The following is a 24,631-nucleotide window of genomic DNA, read 5'->3' as shown; positions in this document are numbered from 1 at the left end:
GAAGAATGGAATTTGAAACAGAAGTAATCAATCCTGGGAAAAAGAGAAAGAGAGAGAGACAGATAGAGAGAGAGAGAGAGAGAGAGAGAGAGAGAGAGAGAGAGAGAACCACTTATTAGTGAAGTCAGATTTTTAAATTCACTTAGTTTTGCTGACTTTTTGAATAGTTTCTTAAATAAAATATTCCTGTACAGAATATTTATCTCTTGGCCATTAATCAATAGAAACTGTCCTCTGAACAATAAGCATTTGAAGGATACTGTTTGTAAAAGAATCTGGTCTTTTGTGTAAATACCCTATATAGGGCAGATAAGAAAACAAAACAAAAAATAAATAGTTTTCTTCTTAGGTTAGACATAAGAGCAAGTGAAGCTATTTCATTTTGTTTCATTTCAAGTTTCTGCTCATTACTTGTACACTGCAGGTCATTAAAATTAAATTTTTACATGATTAGGGGTTCATAGGGAGAACAATTTAGTAGAAAAAGCTACTAATTATGGCAGAGACAACAAAACTAACTTGGCTGGACATAGATTTGAGAAGGAGACAGGTCTGAAGAACATATTGGCCATGGCAACAATACGGCATATTCTGTATTATGGTAGGATATGACAGCACTTGGAGCATGCGGTCTTGCATTATTTTACTGAAAGATTATGTCATGGAGACCTCAAAAATGATTACAGCCACTGACATGAAAATTCATAAATGTAAAACCCACTCTCCAAACACAATCTAGATGAACTGGAACTGATTGTGACATTGATGCTTCGTGCACCACTGTTGGTGCACCTCTCTGTTGCTGTGTTAAGGGAAGCTACAACACTGGTCACTGTTTACTCAGTCTCTATGTAGAGAGCTGGTATTGTAGTTGTGATTGATATTTTGCAGTAACAACATAATAAAAAGTATCTGTTAAATTGAAAAATGAATGGTGCTTGGTTTCTGAATAGCCACTGGTGTGCAAAGGAAAGCATTGGTAGAACCTGTTGGCAATTATATATTATTAATAATGTCAAATAATGTGAGTGTTACATAAAGTGTGACTTCTGCATATCTTCAGTGCAGTAACTTGACTACTTTAAATAAGCATTGTAAACTGATTTTCCATATGATGATGCTTGGCTACAGTACCCAAAGTAATTTTGTATGTTCCTCACCGTGTTTCAGATTTACATGTTTTGTGACAAGTTTGTTGCAACTTCTTAAATGAAAGTATGTTTAAGACTTTTTGACCTTTCCACATCTATGGGGACCATTTCACTTAAGATCTGTGGAAGGGACACCAGCAAATCACTTTATTGCCGATACCAGGAAATTTTCATTCTTTCAAAATTAAAAATGAAGAAAAACTTATCTTATAATGAGCATACTTAGAGGAGTATATTTATGTAATTATGAGTGTTGTTAGTTGTAAAAAATCAAGGAAAAGCTGGAAGACCCTGAGGAGTAGTTAAGTCACCTAATCAGAAAGTTTCTTCTTGCAAGACACATATTGGCTCATTCTATGCCAAGTGTGAATGTTTTGTCTTTATTGAAGATCTCTAGATCAAGTGTGAGTAATGTTTAGTCTCTTGTTACTGCCTATCAATGTTGATGAGAAGAGAGGAAAAGAGAAGGAAAGTCAGGCTCCAGCTGCCACTTGTGACACATCAGAATAGTAGCAAGTTACATAGCTCACTTTTTTGTATGATTTTGCAATTTAATTCTCAAGTTGCCAGTAGTAAGATGGATAAGGTGTATGCATGCTGTGTGCAAATGCTGGAGGAGTTATTAAAGTTCACGAACAGCTGAAAATTGTATTGGCCATGATCAGCCATCTGCAGGCTGCTGCCTTGGGGTGTAGTGTTGATGCAGAATCTGGCATGTTGCATGAGACACCTCAGGTATCATTTTTTTTTACCCATGGGCTCGGCTAATAAAGAACCTTAAGTGTACCTGATAGGAGAGATTTGCCTCCTCCATAGGGTGAGTAGTGGGTTTTAATACATTCATGTCACTTGAGGTGAAGAGTCAATGTGGAGACTGACCATCTGGCCTCCATAATTGACCCAGTGAGTGGACAGTACTTCAGCAGGGTCTGAACAGGCACACAGGGGAGGGGTTTACTAGTTATCAGGAAGTCCAATGTTAGGTACGTTATGGAACTCCTAGGAAAATAGCATCCAGAGCTGAAAAGAAATCCAATTTGCCCTCAGTATGTCTGCTGGGTGGAGGATGGCTCATTTGAGATGTGAGAGAGGCCCTGCCTGCAGTTACCAAGTACGCAGGATGTGATCATGTGCTGGCCGAACGGTTCTAGGCACTACAGCCTGGAACCGCGCGACCGCTACAGTCGCAGGTTTGTATCCTGCCTCGGGCATGGATGTGTGTGAAGTCCTTAGGTTAGTTAGGTTTAAGTAGTTCTAAGTTCTAGGGGACTTATGACCTCAGAAGTTAAGTCCCATAGTGCTCAGAGCCATTTGAACCATTTTGTTATCACGTGCAGGTTGTGGTTGTGGTTGTGGCTCATGTCAGCACCAATAATGCCAATCACTTAGGTTCTAAGGCCTTGCTCAATACATACAGGTGCTCACAATCTGTAGTATCATACCAAGATTTGATCAGGGACCTTTTTGGACCTTTTTCTTGGAGTTGGGTGAAGAGTTTCAACCACAAGCTCCATTGATTCTGTTATGGTCTTGGCTGCAGATTCCTGGACCTGCATTATGAAGTGGAGAACTGTAGAATTCCCTTTGATAGGTCAGAAGTGCACTACACACAGGAAGCAGGTACTTGGGTACTGTCATGCACATGGGAGTTTTTTAGGCTAGGCAATAGTTTGAGATCCTCTTATGAATGCTTACCAAGTGACATGTAGAGAGCAAAATCAGATTGTATACAAAGTAAAGGCACATCAGCTGTCAAAACATTAACAGTAAATTGCTGAAGCATTCATAGCAAAGTTCCTGAATTACTGCCCTCCAGGAAAGTTACTGCACTCAAATTATTCTCAGAACCAAGAGCTAGATGAAACTTGAAATAGAAAGATCTGAAATATTTAACAAGGCATGGAATAGATATTGGGAACACAGGTTCACTGCAGCTGACAAAAATATTGTCTTTACTGAGACTGGAATTGAGTCTGTGAAGTTATTTTGATATAAGTAACCAGCCTAGGTGAACTCAAGTTAATCATCAGATGCTTTTAATGACCACCTGATTCTGCTGTAAGAGTTGTCATTCAAATGAAGCCTACATTCAGTAGTGCAGAAATACCCAAATCATGCAATATTAGTTAGAGGTGACTTTAACCTGCCGAGTATAGACTTGTACATCTATGGATTCATTGCAAGTGCTATTAATGGACAGTCTTGTGAAGTAGGCCTGACCACAGTTTCCAAAAACTGTCTTCAGCAGTTAGTTTGACAACCCACACAAAATAGAAATATTTTAAACCTTGTAGCTACAAAGAGACCTGACCTTATTGACAGTTTCAGTACAGAAATAGGAATTAGTGATCATAATGTCATCACAGTGATGATGCTTACTAAATTTAATGAATTCATCAAAAAGCCTTGGAGAGTACTTATGCTGGGAAGAGTAGTAAGTAGCTGTTAACATCCTACTTAGACACTGAGTGGAAACCATTTAGGTCCACTACAAAGGACATAGAAGATTTATGGTCAAGTTTAAACTGATTGTTAATCACACAGATTCACTGATCAAGTGGATTAAGGACAGGAAAGAGACATTGTAGTTCAATAACAAAATTCAGAAAATGCCCAGGAAGCAGAAGTTGTTGCACTCTCAGTTCAAAAATGAACGTGGAAATGTCGATAGGCAAAAGTTAGTAGGAATTCATGCCTCTGTAAAAAGATCAATCCGCAAAGTATACAACAACTTCTGCCATCATACCTTAGCAAAAGATCTTGCTGAGGATCTGACAAAATTTTGGTCCTATGTAAAATCACAGAGCAGGTCAAAGTTTGCTATCCAGTCACTCATCAACTAGTCTGGTGTGGCTATATGAAATAGCAAAATGAAAAATGAAGTTTTAAATTTCACATTTAAAAAAATTATTCATCCAGGAGGATTGTACAGATATACCATCACACAGACTCTGATACTGAGGAAACAGAAATAACTATCCCTGGCACTGAGAAGCAACTGAAACAGTTGAAAACAAGTAAGTCTCCAGAGCTGGACAGAATACCAGTTTGGTTTTACAGAGAGTACTCTATGGCATTGACCCCTTACTTAGCTCACATTTATAGTGAATCTCTCACCCAGTGCAAAGTCTGAAGTGACTTTAAAAGTGCAGGTGACTTCTGTAAATAAGAAGAGTAAAAGAGCAAATCCACGAAATTACAGGCTCATGTCATTAACATCAGTATGTTGCAGAATTTGTGAACATAAACATTTTTCAAATACAATAAATTTCCTTGAGACAGAAAATATTCTGTCTACTGAGATCAGCATGGATTTAGAAATCATCATCCTTGCAAAACTCAGCTTCGGCTTTTCTTGCACAATATCCTGCAAACCATGGATGAGGGATAGCTTGCAGATTCCATATTCCTAGATTTCTGGAAAGTGTTTGATGTGGTGTCTCTATGCAGACTTTTAATGAACATCTGAGCACATGGAATACATTCCAAGATATGTGAATGTTTCAAAGACTTTTTACATAATAGAACCCTTTATATTGTCTTCAATAGCAAGTGTTCATCAGAGCCAAGCATACCATCAGCAGTGCCCCAGGGAAATGTGGTAAGACTACTCTTATTGTCTACATTCATAAATGATCTGATGAATAGGGTGAGCAGCAATCTGTGACTATTTGTTGATGATGCTGTAGTATGTGGGAAAGTATCATCACTATATGACTGTAAAAGTATACAGGTCAACTTAGACAGAATTTCTATTTGGTGTGTTGAAGAGTAGCTTGTTCTAAATGTAGAAAAATGTTAGTTAAGGCAGATGAGTAATTTAATGTCTGTGGCCAAGGTGTCCAACATGTGACAAATTAAATGCACAGGTAGCAGTAACAATTGTTTGTGTATTACTAAGAAATGGAACTCAATACAAAGTTTCTGGGATGAGTGTCCACACGACTTGATTACAAACAGAAAAGTCAATACTTTATGTTGCCTGGAAGGTACTCACAGTTATGATGTCCATGAAAGCCATAGTCAGTGGTGGGCTGATTGGGTGGTAGTGGACAATTAGCAATAAGGTCCAACAAGGCTCTGGGTTTGTAGATGGTTCAGACAGGACAAGTTATTTCATGTAGAAAAGTTGTGCCTGTGCCACATAATGGTGAGTCTGGCACCCCCCCAATACCATGGAGGCTGTGTGAGGCTTGCTTGAAAATGGCCTGTCAAGTTGTGTTGATGTCTGCTGTGTACATGTGGTCTCCTGGGGTATTGCTACTAACACCAGGTCTGCATTTACCTGCAACACATGCCTGCAAGAGCAGTGGCTGCCTGGTGAGATTGGAGCTCACCATATACAATACATAGGAAAAACAATACTGTAATGCTGCTTGACACCATCACATACATTAAATATCTAAACATAATGTTGCAAAGTCGTATGAAATGGATTGAGCACATAAGGTTGGTAATAGGGATGACAAATGGTCAACTTTAGTTTGTTGGGAGAGTTTTAGAAAAGAGCACCTCATCTACAAAGAGACCACACTTGTGTTAACCATTCTTGAGTACTGCTCAAGTGTTTGGGATCCCACCAGGATGGGTTAAACAAAGACATTGAAGCAATTCAGAGGCTTACTGCTAGATTTGTTAATGGTAGATTTGACCAATATGTGAATATTAAGGAGATGCATCATGAACTCAAATGGGAATCCCTCAAGGGAAGACTACATTCTTTTTGTGAAACACTGCTGATAAAGTTTATAAAACATTCATTCGCAGCTGACTGCAGATCAAATCTGCTGCCACCAATGTACATTTTGAATAAGGACTGCAAATATAGGAGAAATTAGGTAAGAGAAATTAGAGCTCATTTAGAGCCATATAGATAGTTGTTTTTTCCATTGCTACATTTTTGAGTGAAACATAAAAAGGAAATGACTAGTAGTTACATGGTACCCCCTGCCTTACACCATATGGTGGCCTGTGGAGTATGTATGTAGATGTAGATGTAGATGAAGGCATCAGCATCCATCTAATGGATGAATCATCATGAACTGCATCACTTACCCTCACTGCTTTAGGTACTGGGATTTAAACCAGGAGACTTGTTCAGTGCTTGTTGACAAGAAACCATATCTTTTACTCTCGCTGGTCCAATGCTGATGGTGGAGATCTTTTTCAGTATTGAAATTTTAACCAGCTACCACCAGCTAAAGCATCACCACACTAGGTTGTGTAATTGTTTAGGACTGGAAACTTTTTTCCCCTCAAAGTTATGTGCCCTTTCAAATTCTTATTTTAAACATTATTCTTCCTTTAAAATAGCCAACAAATCAGATGGTATCTATAAAGTATCACAATATCAATACTAAAAAATTTTTTTACATACATTTGTATTACAGTTATGTTTCAGTGTATGATTTTTCTTCCTAAAAATATAATACATTGTACTGTACAAACATTATCTTTGTTGTAGTTGCAGTAATCATACATCAAATGTTTAAACCACAGGTGCTGTGAATTCACTCCTGTCATTTCGTGCGCTGTATCCACTGAGCAGATTGACGTATTGTGCATACCTGGTGCATCCACTGATAATGTTCCTGACAAGCTTCCAGATGGATGGTCCTTTGCATATTCATAATGGCCTTGTGGTAAGTAGAAGATGGACACTGTGTAAAATGGAACTGATTATGTTTTATTAATAATTTATCTTGATTTCACTGTAGCTGCATGGCGAAACATTACTATATATGCTGAAGCACCAAAGAAACTGGTATACGTATGTGTGTTCAAATGCAGAGATATGTAAATAAGCAGAATATGGTACTGTGGTCATCAACCCCTATATAAGACAACAAGTGTCTGTTGCGGTTGTTAGATCAGTTACTGCTGCTACAATGGCAGGTTACCAAGATTTAAGTGAGTTTGAATGTGGTGATATAGTCAGTGCATGAGTGATGGGACTCAGCATCTCCAAGGTAACAATGAAGTGGGGATTTTCCAGTGCAACCCTTTCACGAGTGTATGATGAATATCAGGAATCTGATAAAAAATCAAATTGCCAACATTACTGTGGCTGGAAAAAGATCCTGCAAGAAAGGGACCAACGTCGACTGAAGAGAATCGTTCAAAGTGACAGAAGTGCAGCCTTTCTGCAGATTGCTGCAGGTTTCAATGCTATGCCATCAACAAGTGTCAGTGTGTGAATCATTCAACAAAACATCATCAATATGGGCTTTTGGAGCCAAAGGCCTACTTGAGTACCCTTGCTTTATGCCTCGCCTGGGCCTATTGACACTGACATTGGACTGTTGGTGACTGGAAACATGTTATCTGGTTGGACGAGCCTCATTTCAAATTGTATTGAGCAGATGGACGTATATGGGTATGGAGACAACCTCATGAATCCATGGACCCTGCATGTCGTCAGGGGACTATTCAAGTTGGTGGAGGCTCTGTTATGGCATGGGATGTGTGCAATTGGAGTAATATGGGACCCCTGATATGTCTAGATACAACTCTGATAAGTGACTTGTACATAATCATTCTGTCTGATCACCTGCATCCATTCATGTCTGTTGTGCAGTCTGACAGACTTGGGCAATTCCAGTAGGACAACGTGAAAACCCACACATCCAGAATTGCTACAGAATGGCTCCAGGAATACTCTTCTGAGTTTAAATGCTTCCACTGGCCACCAAACTCCCCAGACATGAACATTATTGAGTATATCTGGGATTCTTTGGCTCTTCAGTATAGAAAAACACACTTATTTGCCACTTGCAACCTAGGCTAGTAACTGGAAATCTATGTGACAGAAGTAAATAATTAATTAAACAAGTGGCAAATAAGTGTGTTTTTTTCCACAGTTCATTAAATTATATTTCATTTGCTTATTTTATTTGGTAACTTACACAGTGTAGTCAGTACAAACACAAAAAAGAATTTTGTATCCAACAGCATGTAAAATTATTTATCAAATTCAAGAATTTGCCTACCTTGTTTTGCTCCTATAGAGAAAACAAACCCTACTTTACAAAATATACTGACATTACAATATAGGAACATGCACTATCATTGCCATTGTTAGTATTTGTTTAATTTAATTTAATTCAGTTCATTTCGAATAGGTCATAAGGGAAGGTGTTCTCAACAAAGAATATTTATGACTTCACAGAGCTTTACTAAGCACGGTCCTATTGGAGGTGGAATGTCTTTGTCTTCTTTTGACCTCATAAATGTCTTACCCAGCCTGTTAAAGCAGTACTTACTGTTTAACATGGACTCTGAACTGCAGTATGGCTTGGTAATTTTATATCAACAAATCTTTACCATTGATGCAAGCCATGATAAGTGGCAGGAAAAATTTCTAGGATTGACTGAGGACCCAACATCAGAATGTGTTAGATATGTTATCTGACACCCACTTAGCCAATGAGCTGCACTAAGTTGTTAAAAACTGGTGTAACAGAAATCTTTGGTTGCATACAGCTTAAAAAGAAAACTGCTTAAACTTATGGACACTCTTTTTTTTTTTTTTTTTTTTTTTTTTTTTTTTTTTTTTTTTTTTTTTTTTTTTCCCAGTTCATTCGGATTTTAATACTGCTGGCTATATAATAAATTGTAATAGGAATCACATAGTTTTAGGCTGATAACTGATTATTTAATACAAAATCAAAGTGTGTGATATTTTGCAATCAAGGTTCCTAAGGATATGTATCTCTTCTGTCGTTTTCGTTGTTGTCTGCATTTGTTAGCAGATTATCACAATTTTCTTTTTGTACTAAGAATAGTGTAATGCTAAAATCCTATTTTTGCAAGCAGCTAGGTTCAAATACTAGTCCACCTACATAAAAGTTGGTTTTGTACATAAATCATTACTGATGGATGTTAAAAGCTTATTTCCCATTAAGGTAAGGGGGTGACTTAGGAGGTAAAGTTTTTCACATCACAGAGAACTCAACCACTTGCAAGATATAGGTTTTATGAACATATAGTTCCTGAGATGGTGGAAAGCCAGCACTGTTAGTCCCATCAGAGTACTATAGATGTTTTAGTGACCACTCTTCAGAATACCATGAATTTTAACAAATGTGTTATTTTAGCGAAAAGAATCAAACTTAAGCTCTGCTTACACACTTACATTCAGTTCCAGCACCATACCATATCATAATATACCATACAATACCATATCAAAGCATGTTTTGTTGTCTTTAAGGTGTGACCTTATGTTCCCAATTTTAGGAAGCCAAACAATAGAAAATCTGGAATGGAATAACAACAATATGAATTATGATAGATTGCTACTCATTGCATGGAGGAGGAATTGAGCTACTGACAAACACATTTAAGTGTGTGTGTGTGTGTGTGTGTGTGTGTGTGTTTTTTGCTTCTTCTTGTGATGGACAGCTGAATAATATGCAATAGTCTACTTTTAAATGTGGTAAGTAGCAATCTGTCCTAATTTGTATTGTTATTCAAAACTATGGAGTGTTCGATATGTTGATGGTATGAACACATTGCTGTATATGGCAAGAGCTAAGCAACCTGTTGTAAATGTGATAAAACTGTGCATAATGTATTAAAATCACATTAATCTCCACAAGCTTATTTAGAAAATCCTGGCAATAATATAGTATGGAGCTTTACCTGCCAATCACCCATTGATGAGAAAAAAGTACAATTTATGGAAGTCGTCAAATGAATCCACTGTTCCAAAGCTAAAATATTTATCAGCCTACCTAACTACTTATCTACCACCATCATCTAATAATTTTCTGAATGTACATCTTCTGAACAGCAGAATCTGGAGCAAACACCAATTGCTACTAATGTATCTGCAAAGATTAAAGTTAGTTACAGATAAGCAACAGACACTGAGCATACCCATATTTATTTTGACTATATACAATTCGGAAAAAAGTTTTGAATTATAAAATTTTTGTGATAAAAACAACCAGTTAAAAATTTGTAGAATCTGGGTAAAATCCATAACACAATACCACATTAGCATCTGATGCATCTGATTGATCTTCCAAGAGAGTAACACGATTTTGAGATCTGACAGTCACAAATCAAAAGTCCTCCATCCACTGTAGGCTCCCCTACTTGATGTAAGAAAAAGGTAAAAGACAAAGAAACAACTCAATGACAAAACTGTCTGAGCTAAAGAGCTCCATGAAAGGATTCAAAGTCCATACCGGTATGGAGTAACAAACTTTCAGCACAGCTCTGTGTTTCTATACACAAGAGACATTTTGTGATGTATGAAGCCATTGTGTTATGAGGTTATGAGGCTGCAGCATTTTATGCCAGGATGTCTCATTGTAGTAGGACCAACAATGAAGTTATCATCTTTGTAATTAGCATATGGGACTTCATGCATCTGTAACATTGCACATTCTATTCCTTTTTTACTTGTTTCCTTTTTTAACAATCAAAGAACCTCTTCATAGAGGCCATTTCTCCTTTTAGGGAATTTTAACATTAACATTAACAGAGTGCTATATTATTCGACTTTCACTTACCTCAGCTGTCAAGCTGTTGACAGTCATAGGCTGCTGGTGGAATTATGTTTCCTGAATACTGATGATAACAGGCACTTCAGTGCTAAAGCAAAATCATTCTTAATCATTGTCCTTGTGCACTGGTCCCTTGCCCACTCAGATTCAGGTTAGCAGGAAGCAGTTTAGTGGTTGATAACTTAATCAGGTTACCAGTATCGAAGCCTTCTGGGCTCCAATAATAAACACATGACAAATAAACTAAGGAAGAAAGAAGAGATTGTGGCAAATGTTTATCAGTTGTTAAACTGGTTCCAAAGTGGAATGGTAACACACCAGTGTAAATTCCAGTAAATGTGTAAGATCAACAGTAACTGTTACAATTGTAGAATGCGTGTCTCCAAACTGCATCCAGAAACATCACCCGAAACACAAGAAACTTTAGTTGCATCCAGTACAGGTTTAGAAAATATCATTCTTCCCTCAAAAACCTGAACTTGCTAGAGATGGCTATAAAATAGGATTTTCTACATAGACTGTGCTTTTCAATTTTATGAAGCTCTGTGATGCTATTTGGAATCATGAAATCATCAGACAGCTTCAAAGAATGTGTTTCCAGTAATGTCTTCTATCTCCATATAATCCTTCCTTCCATTTAAATTCTTGATATAACTATCAAACCTGTTACACCATCATTTCAAGTGTCACTACATTCACATCAGCTTTTAAAGTAATGTTCTGTACAGAATATTCTGTACAGCGGTATCCATTACTTGCTGTTTGTAGGTGCCTTCATCTGTCCATCTTAGCTCATGATTTATGAACTAAAGAGGGTTAGATATATCACTGGCTTTGGATTTCCTTTTAAAAAGTTATGTATGTGAACAGTTATAATTCTCATCATGTTTTTAACATACCTGAACTTTGTGTTTTAACTTTATCAGGATACAGAATTAGCTACATCCCAGACTACATTTTTAAATCAATGCATTTCTCAATATGTTAAGGGGTCTTTGAAGTCCACACAATGACATGAGGCAATGCAATAAGGTTTTGTGAGAATGTGCACAGTTCTATCTTCATTCATCATTAGTTACAACAATGTGAACCTCTGCAACCCAGTCTGCAGGGGCAGCTCAGATGGATGGTATTGTTGTACGACAATTATTGGAAAAAGCAGTGACGCTGGCTGTCTCCATATCTGCAGGCTCCTCCAGGTATTTTGCCTGAAAAACAACTCCTCCACTGTAGCTATGAAATAGATTTATTGAGGTGGCAGCTGCCTACGAAGAGAAACATGCTGTGTACACCACTAAGTATATTCTGAAACAAACTCTTCAAAAGCATATATTGTGAACATCCCTTTACAGCAATAGTTTATGTAATATTACAACAGAGTTCTTCTTCAGTGTCAAAATTCAGAGCTTCCATTCACCACAGCTTTATAAACTAAAGTGGGTTTTTGAAAACATAGAGCTCAGTAATAAGAAAAGAATCCACTCATCATGTTGTAGTATATGTTCACATTACACAATAAAAAGGTTATATTGTTTACAGTACTTCAGCTACTTAATAAAATTTAGAGTGCAAAACTGAGTGAGTAGGTTTTTCTTAAGTCCAACATCTAGAATGACAAAAACTCTCCTAAGTTCAGACACAACATGGTTTCTGAGGCAGAGTGCAGACTAGCACAGTGATGGTGTCCTTATGCCATGATGACTTTTTTCTGCCCAATGTGGGTTGCAGCTTTCACCTTGTGGAGTGGACAGCCATCAGGACATTCTCCTTAACTTGCTGGTAGCTGCTTTCACTCCGAGAAAAATATGACACATCCAACCAACTATACCACTCATGGGCATCCCAACTGGGTATCTGCTATGGCTTTATAATTTTTTAACATTCAGGGATCTTTTGCTGAGTGAAAAGTATCATCCTAATCTGCAAAACAAAGGTGCAGGAATTTATTAAAAATGTGGCTTGCTCGGCTGTGAGCTTGAAAAGAAATCATAGAGACCTCATTTTGGCTGGAGTCATAACTTTACATTGATGCAAAACCACATATCCCTATGAATTTTTATAATGTACACCATATAAAAATATTCATACTGAGGGCTTAAAATGAAAGGTAGTTAATCTAAACAGTTTTTACAATATTTAGTCAAAACGTTAATTTCAGACTAACTTGATCAAACTGAGGGATATATCTACATGGGCATGGAGGATGCTTACTGTATTTGAAATACTCATTACTTTTGAATTATAGATCTCTAATGACATTCTCTAGCTGTCACAAATTCATCAATAAAACACCAGCACAAAAAAAAAAAAAAAAAAAAAAAAAAAAAAAAAAAAAAAAAAAAAATTAATTTTGAAGAAACTTTGAAAATCATGCTTTCTCAGTATGTACTATGCATTGACAACATTGTATTTACTGCACAAGCTTTGTTAAGTGGTGCTAAAATGAGTACGTAACAGGCTGTGAGGTGACCTCTATGCTCTTTGCATGGACAATGGACAGATTCACAGTGTTTATTAAAATATGAGCTGACAACATGTTGACACATGAAACAATGATATAAATAGAAGGGGAATGTGGAAACTGGCCACAGAGCATGGGTCACAGCACTTGCTGCACTTTGTATCCCTTCACCAGTGGCATACGGGTAGTCAGTATGGAGTGTGATGGCCTGATGGCAATACAGGGTGCAGACAGCTCTCCATTCTGCATAGACTTGTAGTAACATATTACTGGACAAGCATTATATCGAGTTAGCAGTGATCCATGATAGCAATGATAGGGCTGAAATCCCCTCTTCAACAGTGCACCTAGTATGTTCTCTGTAACACAAATTCTGTATTCTGAATGCCTGTGTTCATTATACCTGTGATGTTCAACTCTTGGATCACATTTCACCATCATATCCACAGCTATTCTGGCTTCATGCAGATGAACACAGAGATTTCCATACCGTCTGTCTTTTCTACCATCATATCAATGAACACTGTCCTCCAACTCTCCCCTCAACCTTAACGCTCTTGTCTGGACAACATGGCAAAAAAAAAAAAAAAAAAAAAAAAAAAAAAAAAAAAAAAAAAAAAAAAAAAAAAAAAAAACCGTTCTCATCAGAGCAAAATCCTTTCTGTACCACTCCATCATTCAGCCACCTTCTCTAAGTCCTTGTCAGTGGCAGGAACCTGACTCCAGGACAATCTCCCACATTACATTAACCTGACTCTGGGACAACCTCCCATATTACATTAGAGAACTAAATAACAACTCCAGCTTCAGAAGACAGACAATGTCATATCTATTAAAACAATAATAGTGATTACCATTGTCTTTTTACACTCTCATAACCCTTGTACATCCTTCTTTCCAATCTGATCTTGCTCATTTCCCAGTATTCCTAGCCGATGCAGTCTCCTTAAATTTACTTTCCCCAGAACTCTCTACAACAGAAAAAAATCTGCTCTGTCCACTTAAAAATTCTTCTTATATCGATTATTGTCATTATTATTACTATTGTTATTATTATTATTATTATTATTATTATTATTATTATTATGACTACTATTATCACTATTAGTGTCAGTAGCTGCAACAGTACAAGAAATGCCAATATTAACATTGTTAGTTTATCAGTATAATTTACTCACACCACTGCTTCAGACATGCAAGCCATCTTAATACTAGTTGTCATATTAAAATTGTTATTTCTAAGGTAACAGGAAGTAATCTCATGCCAAGATATGATCTTCAAAAGTATTACCACAAATAAGACTGAGTCAAAAAAATTTCGACTAAATAAACCCAGTATGCTAGACTTGATGCTGAATATTCAAGAGAATGAAAGTAACTTCTGATGTGCTTCAAGGAAATGTAACAGGATTACTTACATTAGCAGTAACAGTGCACATAAATGATTTATCAGATACGATTAGCAGTATTAGATTATTTGTGGATAATGCTATTGTCTACAGAAAAGAGTTGTCACTGGATAAGGCAAGAAAATTCAGAATTACATGGACAATTTGGTGTAATGAATGTCAGATCTTGAAATGTAGGTAAACACATCATAATGTTGATGGCAAATGGAAATAACCCAGTAGCATCAGACTGCAAAATTAGTGGTAAACGTTTGGAGCTTGTTGCATTGTTTAAATATTACAGGGTAATACTACAAAGAAATAAATGTGACAAACATTTAAAACCAGTAGTATCAGAGATGAATGGTAAACATACATTAATGGAGTGGGTTCTTGGGAAGTGTAATGTGTGTGTAAAGGAAATGGCATAAGCACTGATACAGCCATTTTTTAAGTACTGCACCAGCATTTGGAGTCCTTATGAAGTAGGTATCACAGCAGTCATCACACAAATCCACAGATATGCTGTAAAGATCATAACAGGTAGGTTAAATCAATACAAAAGTCTAATAAAAATGCTCAGGGAACCAAAAAATTAATATATTTTCAAGGAAGGTGATCTCATTGACAAAATTTAGAAAACCAGTGTTCCAGGGAGACTGTAACAATTCTTCTACCTCCATTGTACATCTCATATGATGATCATGAGAAAAAGATAACACAAAGTAGGTTGTGCACCAAGGCATATAGACAGCCATTTTTCCTTCACTCTATATACAAATGGAATAAGACAGAAAAATTGCAAATATTTGTATGAAGTATTATCCACCATGAACTGCACAGTGACTTTCAGAGTATAAATATAGATGTAAATGTAAACCTTCTACAGGTATGTGAAGTATGTAAATTTTCCATGTTACCCTACCATAGTGTCATCCGCGCGGTGTTACCATGATGAAATATTATTTCATGTACGCTAAAAATCAGTAACTTATAAAAAAAGGTGTATGCTATTGACAGTACTAGCAAATGCCTGCAGATATCTACTTATATATCAAGATCATGGATATTTATTCTGTCAGAATAAGTCAAGTGAATTTAAACAGTGCATTATTTGAAATCTATCTATCAGATAGATTCCACAGGTACTATACCTGTCTAAGTACAATGCCACTGTCAAGCTGAAAAGTTAGGGGAGTACTACACCCAGTCAATACTTTTGTAGTCCCAAAAAATTAAATGATACATGCCGAGCAATTATAAACTGTACTGCATGAGACAATATTATTGAAATCTGTAGAAAAAACCAGTTGTTATTCAGAAGCTGTTGTTGTGGACATTAGTCTGAAGACTGGTTTCATGAAGCTTTTTGTGCTAATTTATCCTGATCAAGCCTCTGTATAACTACTGCACACTGGACTTGCATTCGGGAGGACGACGGTTCAATCCCGCGTCCGGCCATCCTGATTTAGGTTTTCTGTGATTTCTCTAAATCGCTCCAGGCAAATGTCGGGATGGTTCCTTTCAAATGGCACAGCCGACTTCCTTCCCCATCTTCCCTAATCCGATAAGACCGATGACCTCGCTGTCTGGTCTCCTTCCCCAAACCAACCAACCAACTACTGCATTCTGCATCTACTTGCCCACAGTAGTCAAATCTCTATCACTCTCTGCAATTTTTATCCTCCTCCCTCCCCTCCATTACCCAACTGATGATACCTTGATACCTAATGTGTCCTAGAAGCTAATCCCTTCTTTTACTTGAGTTTTACCATAAATTTATTTTCTCTCCAATGTTCCTTTCAAACTATGGACAGCCTCTGGTTCTCCCTGTTTATCAAGGTTCCATATGTTTAATTTCCTACATCTGTGCTATTTCTTCAGTTTTAATTTGCAGTTAGGCCAGATAGTGTGCTATTTTTTAACTGGTCATTGCAACTGAGTCACATTCTATACTAATGGACCCAATCAGGAGTATTACCCTGGCTGTTTTGTGGTATTTTCTGAAGTTGTCCATGTATCCTCAAGATTCTCGTGCCAAAAGAATTTGCTGTTTCTCATGTGCATCATGCAGAGAAGCAAGTTAAGATGGTATAGAACCTCTTGGCCCATAAAGGTAGCACAAAGAAATGTTATTCCACTGAGTACCTCAGCAGGTACGAAGTGAGCCTGCAGATGAAGCAGTTAAGAATGCATTATCAGATGTAGTGTAGCACAGTGTGCCTTTTCCCACCATGGTTTTACTTTGCAGTAGAGCAGGGGTGGCCAAGAATTATGCTCGTGAACCATGCTCAGGCTTGCATGCCATAGTGCTCAGCTTGGCTGCACACTGCACCTACTGCCACGACACTGTCTGAGCTTGAGGAGGGGAAGAAAGGGAAACCGTGAATGCACAGAATTTGAAAGGCAATTCAGTAACTTTGCATGTGACTAAGTTTCATATTTTATATCTCTCAACAAAATAGATCACAAACAAAACTAAGTTTCAGTATTATTTAATTATTTTTGACATGCTTAAGATGTAATGTAATTTTTACCTGGTACAAACTGTCAATATATGTTGTTGACTGAAATTGCAAATGGTCTCAGAAATGACTCAGAAACTGATGTAAGACTGTAAATGTCATCAAAATGTTTAGAAAACTATCTACATCTACATCTACATCCATACTCCGCAAGCCACCTGACGGTGTGTGGCGGAGGGTACCTTCAGTACCTCTATCGGTCCTCCCTTCTATTCCAGTCTCGTATTGTTCGTGGAAAGAAGGATTGTCGGTATGCCTCTGTGTGGGCTCTAATCTCTCTGATTTTATCCTCATGGTCTCTTCGCGAGATATACGTAGGAGGGAGCAATATACTGCTTGACTCTTCGGTGAAGGTATGTTCTCGAAACTTTGACAAAAGCCCGTACCGAGCTACTGAGCGTCTCTCCTGCAGAGTCTTCCACTGGAGTTTATCTATCATCTCCGTAACGCTTTCGCGATTACTAAATGATCCTGTAACGAAGCGCGCTGCTCTCCGTTGGATCTTCTCTATGTCTTGTATCAACCCTATCTGGTACGGATCCCACACTGCTGAGCAGTATTCAAGCAGTGGGCGAACAAGCGTACTGTAACCTACTTCCTTTGTTTTCGGATTGCATTTCCTTAGGATTCTTCCAATGAATCTCAGTCTGGCATCTGCTTTACCGACAATCAACATTATATGATCATTCCATTTTAAATCATTCCTAATGCGTACTCCCAGATAATTTATGGTATTAACTGCTTCCAGTTGCTGACCTGCTATTTTGTAGCTAAATGATAAAGGATCTATCTTTCTGTGTATTCGCAGCACATTACACTTGTCTACATTGAGATTCAGTTGCCATTCCCTGCACCATGCGTCAATTCGCTGCAGATCCTCCTGCATTTCAGTACAATTTTCCATTGTTACAACCTCTCGATACACCACAGCATCATCTGCAAAAAGCCTCAGTGAACTTCCGATGTCATCCACCAGGTCATTTATGTATATTGTGAATAGCAACGGTCCTATGACACTCCCCTGCGGCACACCTGAAATTACTCTTACTTCGGAAGACTTCTCTCCATTGAGAATAACATGCTGCGTCCTGTTATCTAGGAACTCCTCAATCCAATCACACAATTGGTCTGATAGTCCATATGCTCTTACTTTGTTCAATAAACGACTGTGGGGAACTGTATCGAACGCCTTGCGGAAGTCAAGAAACACGGCATCTACCTGTGAACCCGTGTCTATGGCCCTCTGAGTCTCGTGGACGAATAGCGCGAGCTGGGTTTCACATGACCGTCTTTTTCGAAACCCATGCTGATTCCTACAGAGTAGATTTCTAGTCTCCAGAAAAGTCATTATACTCGAACACAATACGTGTTCCAAAATTCTACAACTGATCGACGTTAGAGATATAGGTCTATAGTTCTGCACATCTGTTCGACGTCCCTTCTTGAAAACGGGGATGACCTGTGCCCTTTTCCAATCCTTTGGAACGCTACGCTCTTCTAGAGACCTACGGTACACCGCTGCAAGAAGGGGGGCAAGTTCCTTCGCGTACTCTGTGTAAAATTGAACTGGTATCCCATCAGGTCCAGAGGCCTTTCCTCTTTTGAGCGATTTTAATTGTTTCTCTATCCCTCTGTCGTCTATTTCGATATCTACCATTTTGTCATCTGTGCGACAATCTAGAGAAGGAACTACAGTGCAATCTTCCTCTGTGAAACAACTTTGGAAAAAGACATTTAGTATTTCGGCCTTTAGTCTGTCATCCTCTGTTTCAGTACCATTTTGGTCACAGAGTGTCTGGACATTTTGTTTTGATCCACCTACCGCTTTGACATAAGACCAAAATTTCTTAGGATTTTCTGCCAAGTCAGTACATAGAACTTTACTTTCGAATTCATTGAACGCCTCTCGCATAGCTCTCTTCACACTACATTTCGCTTCGCGTAATTTTTGTTTGTCTGCAAGGCTTTGGCTATGTTTATGTTTGCTGTGAAGTTCCCTTTGCTTCCGCAGCAGTTTTCTAACTCGGTTGTTGAACCACGGTGGCTCTTTTCCATCTCTTACGATCTTGCTTGGCACATACTCATCTAACGCATATTGTACGATGGTTTTGAACTTTGTCCACTGATCCTCAACACTATCAGTACTTGAGACAAAACTTTTGTGTTGAGCCAACAGGTACTCTGAAATCTGCTTTTTGTCACTTTTTCTAAACAGAAAAATCTTCCTACCCTTTTTAATATTCCTATTTACGGCTGAAATCATCGATGCCGTAACCGCTTTATGATCACTGATTCCCTGTTCTGCGTTAACTTTTTCAAATAGTTCGGGTCTGTTTGTCACCAGAAGGTCTAATATGTTATCGCCACGAGTCGGTTCTCTGTTTAACTGCTCAAGGTAGTTTTCAGATAAAGCACTTAAAAAAATTTCACTGGATTCTTTGTCCCTGCCACCCGTTATGAACGTCTGAGTCTCCCAGTCTATATCCGGCAAATTAAAATCTCCACCCAGAACTATAACATGGTGGGGAAATCTACTCGAAATATTTTCCAAATTATCCTTCAGGTGCTCAGCCACAACAGCTGCTGAGCCAGGGGGCCTATAGAGACATCCAATTACCATGTCTGAGCCTGCTTTAACCGCGACCTTCACCCAAATCATTTCACATTTCGGATCTCCGTCAATTTCCTTCGATACTATTGCACTTCTTACCGCTATAAACACGCCTCCCCCTTCACTGTTCAGCCTGTCTCTGCGGTATACATTCCAATCTGAGTTTAGGATTTCGTTACTGTTTACGTCTGGTTTCAGCCAATTGTAATTTTTCAGTGCCACACTTAATTCTTAAAACCTCACGTTTTCTTTGATGCCAGTGAGTTTAGGGAACTGGACTGTGTTTTTTGTCAGAGTTTGTTCCTTCTGAAAGACAGTTTTCTTTTCAAATGCATCCTCATCAAATTAAGAACAAGTTCTTCTTACCTTGCAATGTCTTTCTGTGAGCAGTGAACAGTCAAGACCATTAAAATTCGAGCTCTACAATCCATTCCAGATGTTCTAATTTTCATTCCTGCTCTCCTTTATACATGATAAATTCAATGATAGTGAGTTTTAAATTTAAAAAAATCTTTCCAGGCATGCTCTTTGCCTTAACTAATATTCTTTTCAGTAATATATAAAGTCTTCGCACTCTTTGTTCAATTTAATCAAAACTGTTGCAACGTCATTTCATACCAAATTTGTGGTACCTGTGGACTGTGTGACTGCAAAATATACAGGATAAGTCACTAACTATTGCCACCTAGAATAACTCCAAAAGTATGATAGTAGCTGAAAGGTTTGTGGGACAAATGTTGTGTGGAGCAACGGGGGCAATAATATGACACTGGTTTTTTGTTGCTAGATGGGGACTCCACCTAGCAACAAAAAACCAATGCCATATTACGGCCCCCTTTGTCCCATGCAACTTTTGTCCCACAGGCTTTTCAGCTACTATCATACTTTCGGAGTTATTCTCAGTGGCAATAGTTAGTGACTCACCCTGTATACTGAGAATTTTCATCCCCCTCTTCCGTCATTCTCATTCATATTAAAGGATGTGATAATAGATTGCTACACTGCTTCTTTTTATGCAAACAGCCACTGGACCAGTGAATATCCTTTAGACCATGAACAAATAGGGATGCATAAACATTAGTGACACAACAATTACATTGAACTGAGCAATTCCCTTTAAGGCAGTGTCCTCCTCTGCAACAATAGTATACTCCAGTGTACAATACTTGGAACATTCAGGTTTCTGAATACTTCATTAAATAGAATCTGTTTTGTATTGTGACAATATGATAAAATTTACGCCAGGGGCTGATTTGTGTCCTGCTTTATCAACCAATGAGATTATCTGTTTACTTTAACAGTTAGGTAGGAGATTTTAATAGTTTCTTTATGTAATCAGCTAGTCACATTTCATGACATAATGTTTTAGCTCCTGTCCCAAGTTTGTATTTTAAACCAAAAACCATGTTAAAATATCAATTTTTATGTGATCCACTATAAATATGTCAATGTGCCTGAGAGAAAGAAGGCTAATTTTAACAAAAATTTTCCTACCAGTATTTGTGTTTTAGATACGTTAATCATATTTGTCTCAAAATGGTTTAGTCAGAGTCCCAACAACTAATCTATTGGGCATCATCATCATCATCATCATCATCATCATCCAAACTGTCAATAGTGATTTACTACTCAAACGCTTTGTTGAATTGTAACAATTCCCCATCCTCCATTAACTTGCTATCAAAGGATAATAAACCTTGATGAAACAGCAGTAACTGTTGCTACAGACCTTCTTTCTGTTGTATACTATACAGACTAACCATCTCAGTAGATAAATCAAAATGCATGTCAGTCTTGCAAAATATTGCTAGAGTTATCTTATGGCTAATGTGAATTATATGAACATATTACTATAACACAAGAAAGTTGCTATAAGAAATTAGATTATAATATAAACTAGTATTTTTATCTGGGACTCAGGTGTGCCTCTTAAGGGTTGTCAGGCACATTTCTCTCATTTTCTCCAGTTTTTGAATAGGTATTTGCAATTTGTAAATGGAATGAGCCCAAAAAAAATACTTCGCATTTGTTTTGTGCAATTCCCTTAGTGAACAGAAAATTGTAGTTTGCTTCTCATTACTAACAAAGGTTTTAAAAATGATATATATATTGTGTGTGGGGGGGGAAGGGGGGGAGGTAATAATACCATATCCTCATTTTCCCCATCTCAAGTCTCACTATGCTGTTTGTCTGCTACTGCTTGTAGCAAGTGCAACTCAGCTGCTGCTAGTGTACATGTTATTCTTCATGTTTTACTGTCACTGTTAATATGGCTCACTAATCTGAATATCAAACCAGATTAATTTTACCACTTTAACGCATGGGCATATAAAATATTACATACTTTTGTTTGTTTCTTTCTTTTAAAAAAAGTTAATCCATATTTTCCACTGTCATTTGGTATTACATGAAACATGTGATGTGCAGTATCTTTTTGAGCTGAAGTCATCTATACATTGCAAACACAAAATTTCAAATATTTAACAAAATAATCACAAAAAAGTACTGAAGTATTATTTGAAACACCATGTTACACCTGTGATTTGACTACAATTATATCTCTATAAAAAACAGTTATAACATATTCTCTAAGATGAGATGTTGATGGGGATACAAAACTTCAGGTAAATATAAATCTGATGAGTTTAACTTAAGAAGCATATCTGTACAAATTAAAGTGGACTTTCTGTCAATTTTATTCATCTCTGACACATTGTTCTCATTAATATTATGTAACAATTGTTCCAGTTGCTCCTTACATTACATGAATTCAATAATATTTCCAGTTATTACTTTTTTACACAGAAAGTCATTCTAATTGATAATCACTTGCCTTAATAATTTCTCTCATATGTCTAAAATACTTTGTTTTCTGATAAAAGAATCATTTAAAGGAGTACAAATATTACAGTACAATTAATCTAAAAGATATACCTTTTTTATTTTATTTATTTTTTTCATGTTCTGGTGATCCACATTGTGAATATACATCACGGGTTATGGAACATATTAGTTGTGGTATTACATAAACAGTTCTAATGTGTTACATATTAAAGTATCTACAGCTTAGGTTCTATTACACAAAAATAAATTTAACAGTTAAATAAACATTACAGAAAAAATAAATATCACAGAAAATATATTACACAAAAATAAATGTTTAATGTCATAAATAGAAAGGATCACAGTGATAAATCTATATTCATCAAAATAACTTTATGAACAGCTACTACACAAATTAACATCACTAACTGTCTTCATAATGAACTTGAGTAGGCTACATTTCATAGAAGCCTTATTGTTTTCCAACATTTGTACTATTGCCATAAAATTAGAGTTATACATTTAGATCTATAATGCTATTTCTCAGTTATCAGGTAAACTTGTAGAGTGCCTGTATTTCTTCCTATTTCAGTGTGATAAAACACACACACACAAATAGTAAATAAATGTTGACAGCTAAGATATGTGTCAGTTGTCCTGTTTATTACATCACTAGAAGCCTAATTATGATTATTTCTGCTTATTTTTGCAGTTCTCCTAATGCAGTGTTTAATGTTGCAGGTTGTCTTGTATCTTGGAAACGTAGTGGCAGCATTCCTCCTAGCATTTGTCATATCTCTAATGCTAGAATCTCCAATTGTCAATATTCTAAAATTAGGAATGCAAACAAGAAAAAGGGACAGCTGAAAGACAGCATAAATATGTTGATAAATTCTTCTCGGTTATCAGCTGAGTGGTGGCGTCGTCTTGTCACAACATTTCAATGAATTTCATACCCATCATCTTCTGGTGAGAAGACTTCATCAGTGGAATACGCCAAGAAAGACTGCAATCGCATATAGCATAAATATGTTGTTTTCAACAATATTCCATGATTTTATTGATGTGGAATGATCAGTTGAGAATGAGTATTTTCATTTTGTTAGGAGTGTAACATGTTCCATTTAAAGACACATACTTTAAGTTATTTATACTATGCATTTATATGAGTTTTTCAACATGTTTAAATCAAAGGTGAAATAAAGATGAAAATTTTTTTATGCAGTATTCTAGCATTCCTGACACCATATGCTGTTAAATGTGCTTATTTGGAAAACATACTGTTGGAACCAGTGACATATTGAGAGTTCCATTTGCAAAGAGGTGAAAGATACTTGTATTACGTCACAATTAATTGCAGAATACTGGATATTTTCATCTCTGATGTTTAAAAGGTGGTTGTGCTCCTTAAGGACATCACAATCAAAAAAGACTGCAGATTTCGATGGCAGCATCAGCAGTGTGCAAAAATTTATTGTGCTGAGTTAGAATGCAGTTTCTTCCAGTGACATGTTTAAAGGGTATATGCATGTGAGTTGAAGTCAGAAAGTATTTTTGCCTCTGTAGGCAATATAAATGTATGACTACATCAATATCATATGTAATCTGCTTATGTTGCAGTGGCTCATCATAATTTTTTTTTTTTTTAATGGATACGAAATTATGCATCTATCTTTTGTGAATATTAATGACTCTGCTGTGAAAAAAATAAAATGAGAAATAAACTTGTGTTTTGATAAGAAAGGGTAGATAAATATCTCATCACTTGGTATTCATCAATTACCTTAACTGTTGTGCAGGGTTAAAAATGTCCTCATAGTAACAGATGTCAACTTACATGTGTAAAAACATCAGTGAACCTTTTGCACTGATTTTCTTTTTAAATTAAATTAATCACATTGAATCAGTCTCACAGAGAATAGGCTCCGTGATGTGGAAAAAGTCAAATATATATATTTGATTTTATGTAAAGTCCACCTCTATAGCCAAGTGATCAGTGCAGCTAACTGCCTTATGTGGAACCCTGGTTCGATTCCCAGTACTGCCAGGGATTATTTGTGTGTGTGTGGGGGGGGGGGGGGGGGGGGAAGTGGTACAGGGTGCACACGCCCTTGTGAGGCCAACTGAGAAGCTACTCGATTGATTAGTAACTGCTCTAAG

At 37.0% G+C, this 24,631-nt stretch overlaps 1 protein-coding gene across 1 annotated transcript in view; it reads left to right on the top strand.

Annotated features, from left to right (window-relative positions):
- The window catches only part of LOC126184442 (nose resistant to fluoxetine protein 6-like), a 199,611-nt gene extending 175,597 nt beyond the window's left edge, over positions 1–24,014 (top strand). The window contains exons 14-15 of the mRNA XM_049926832.1: positions 6,651–6,793; positions 23,213–24,014. Of these exons, the coding sequence (XP_049782789.1) occupies positions 6,651–6,793; positions 23,213–23,338 (269 nt within the window). The 3' untranslated portion in view covers positions 23,339–24,014. The remainder of the gene's footprint in view (positions 1–6,650; positions 6,794–23,212) is intronic.
- The last annotated feature ends 617 nt before the right edge of the window (positions 24,015–24,631 follow it).

This window comes from Schistocerca cancellata, chromosome 4 (assembly GCF_023864275.1).
Source record: "Schistocerca cancellata isolate TAMUIC-IGC-003103 chromosome 4, iqSchCanc2.1, whole genome shotgun sequence".
Taxonomy (NCBI): Eukaryota; Metazoa; Arthropoda; class Insecta; order Orthoptera; family Acrididae; genus Schistocerca; species Schistocerca cancellata.
This window is presented reverse-complemented; position numbering and strand designations above follow the sequence as displayed.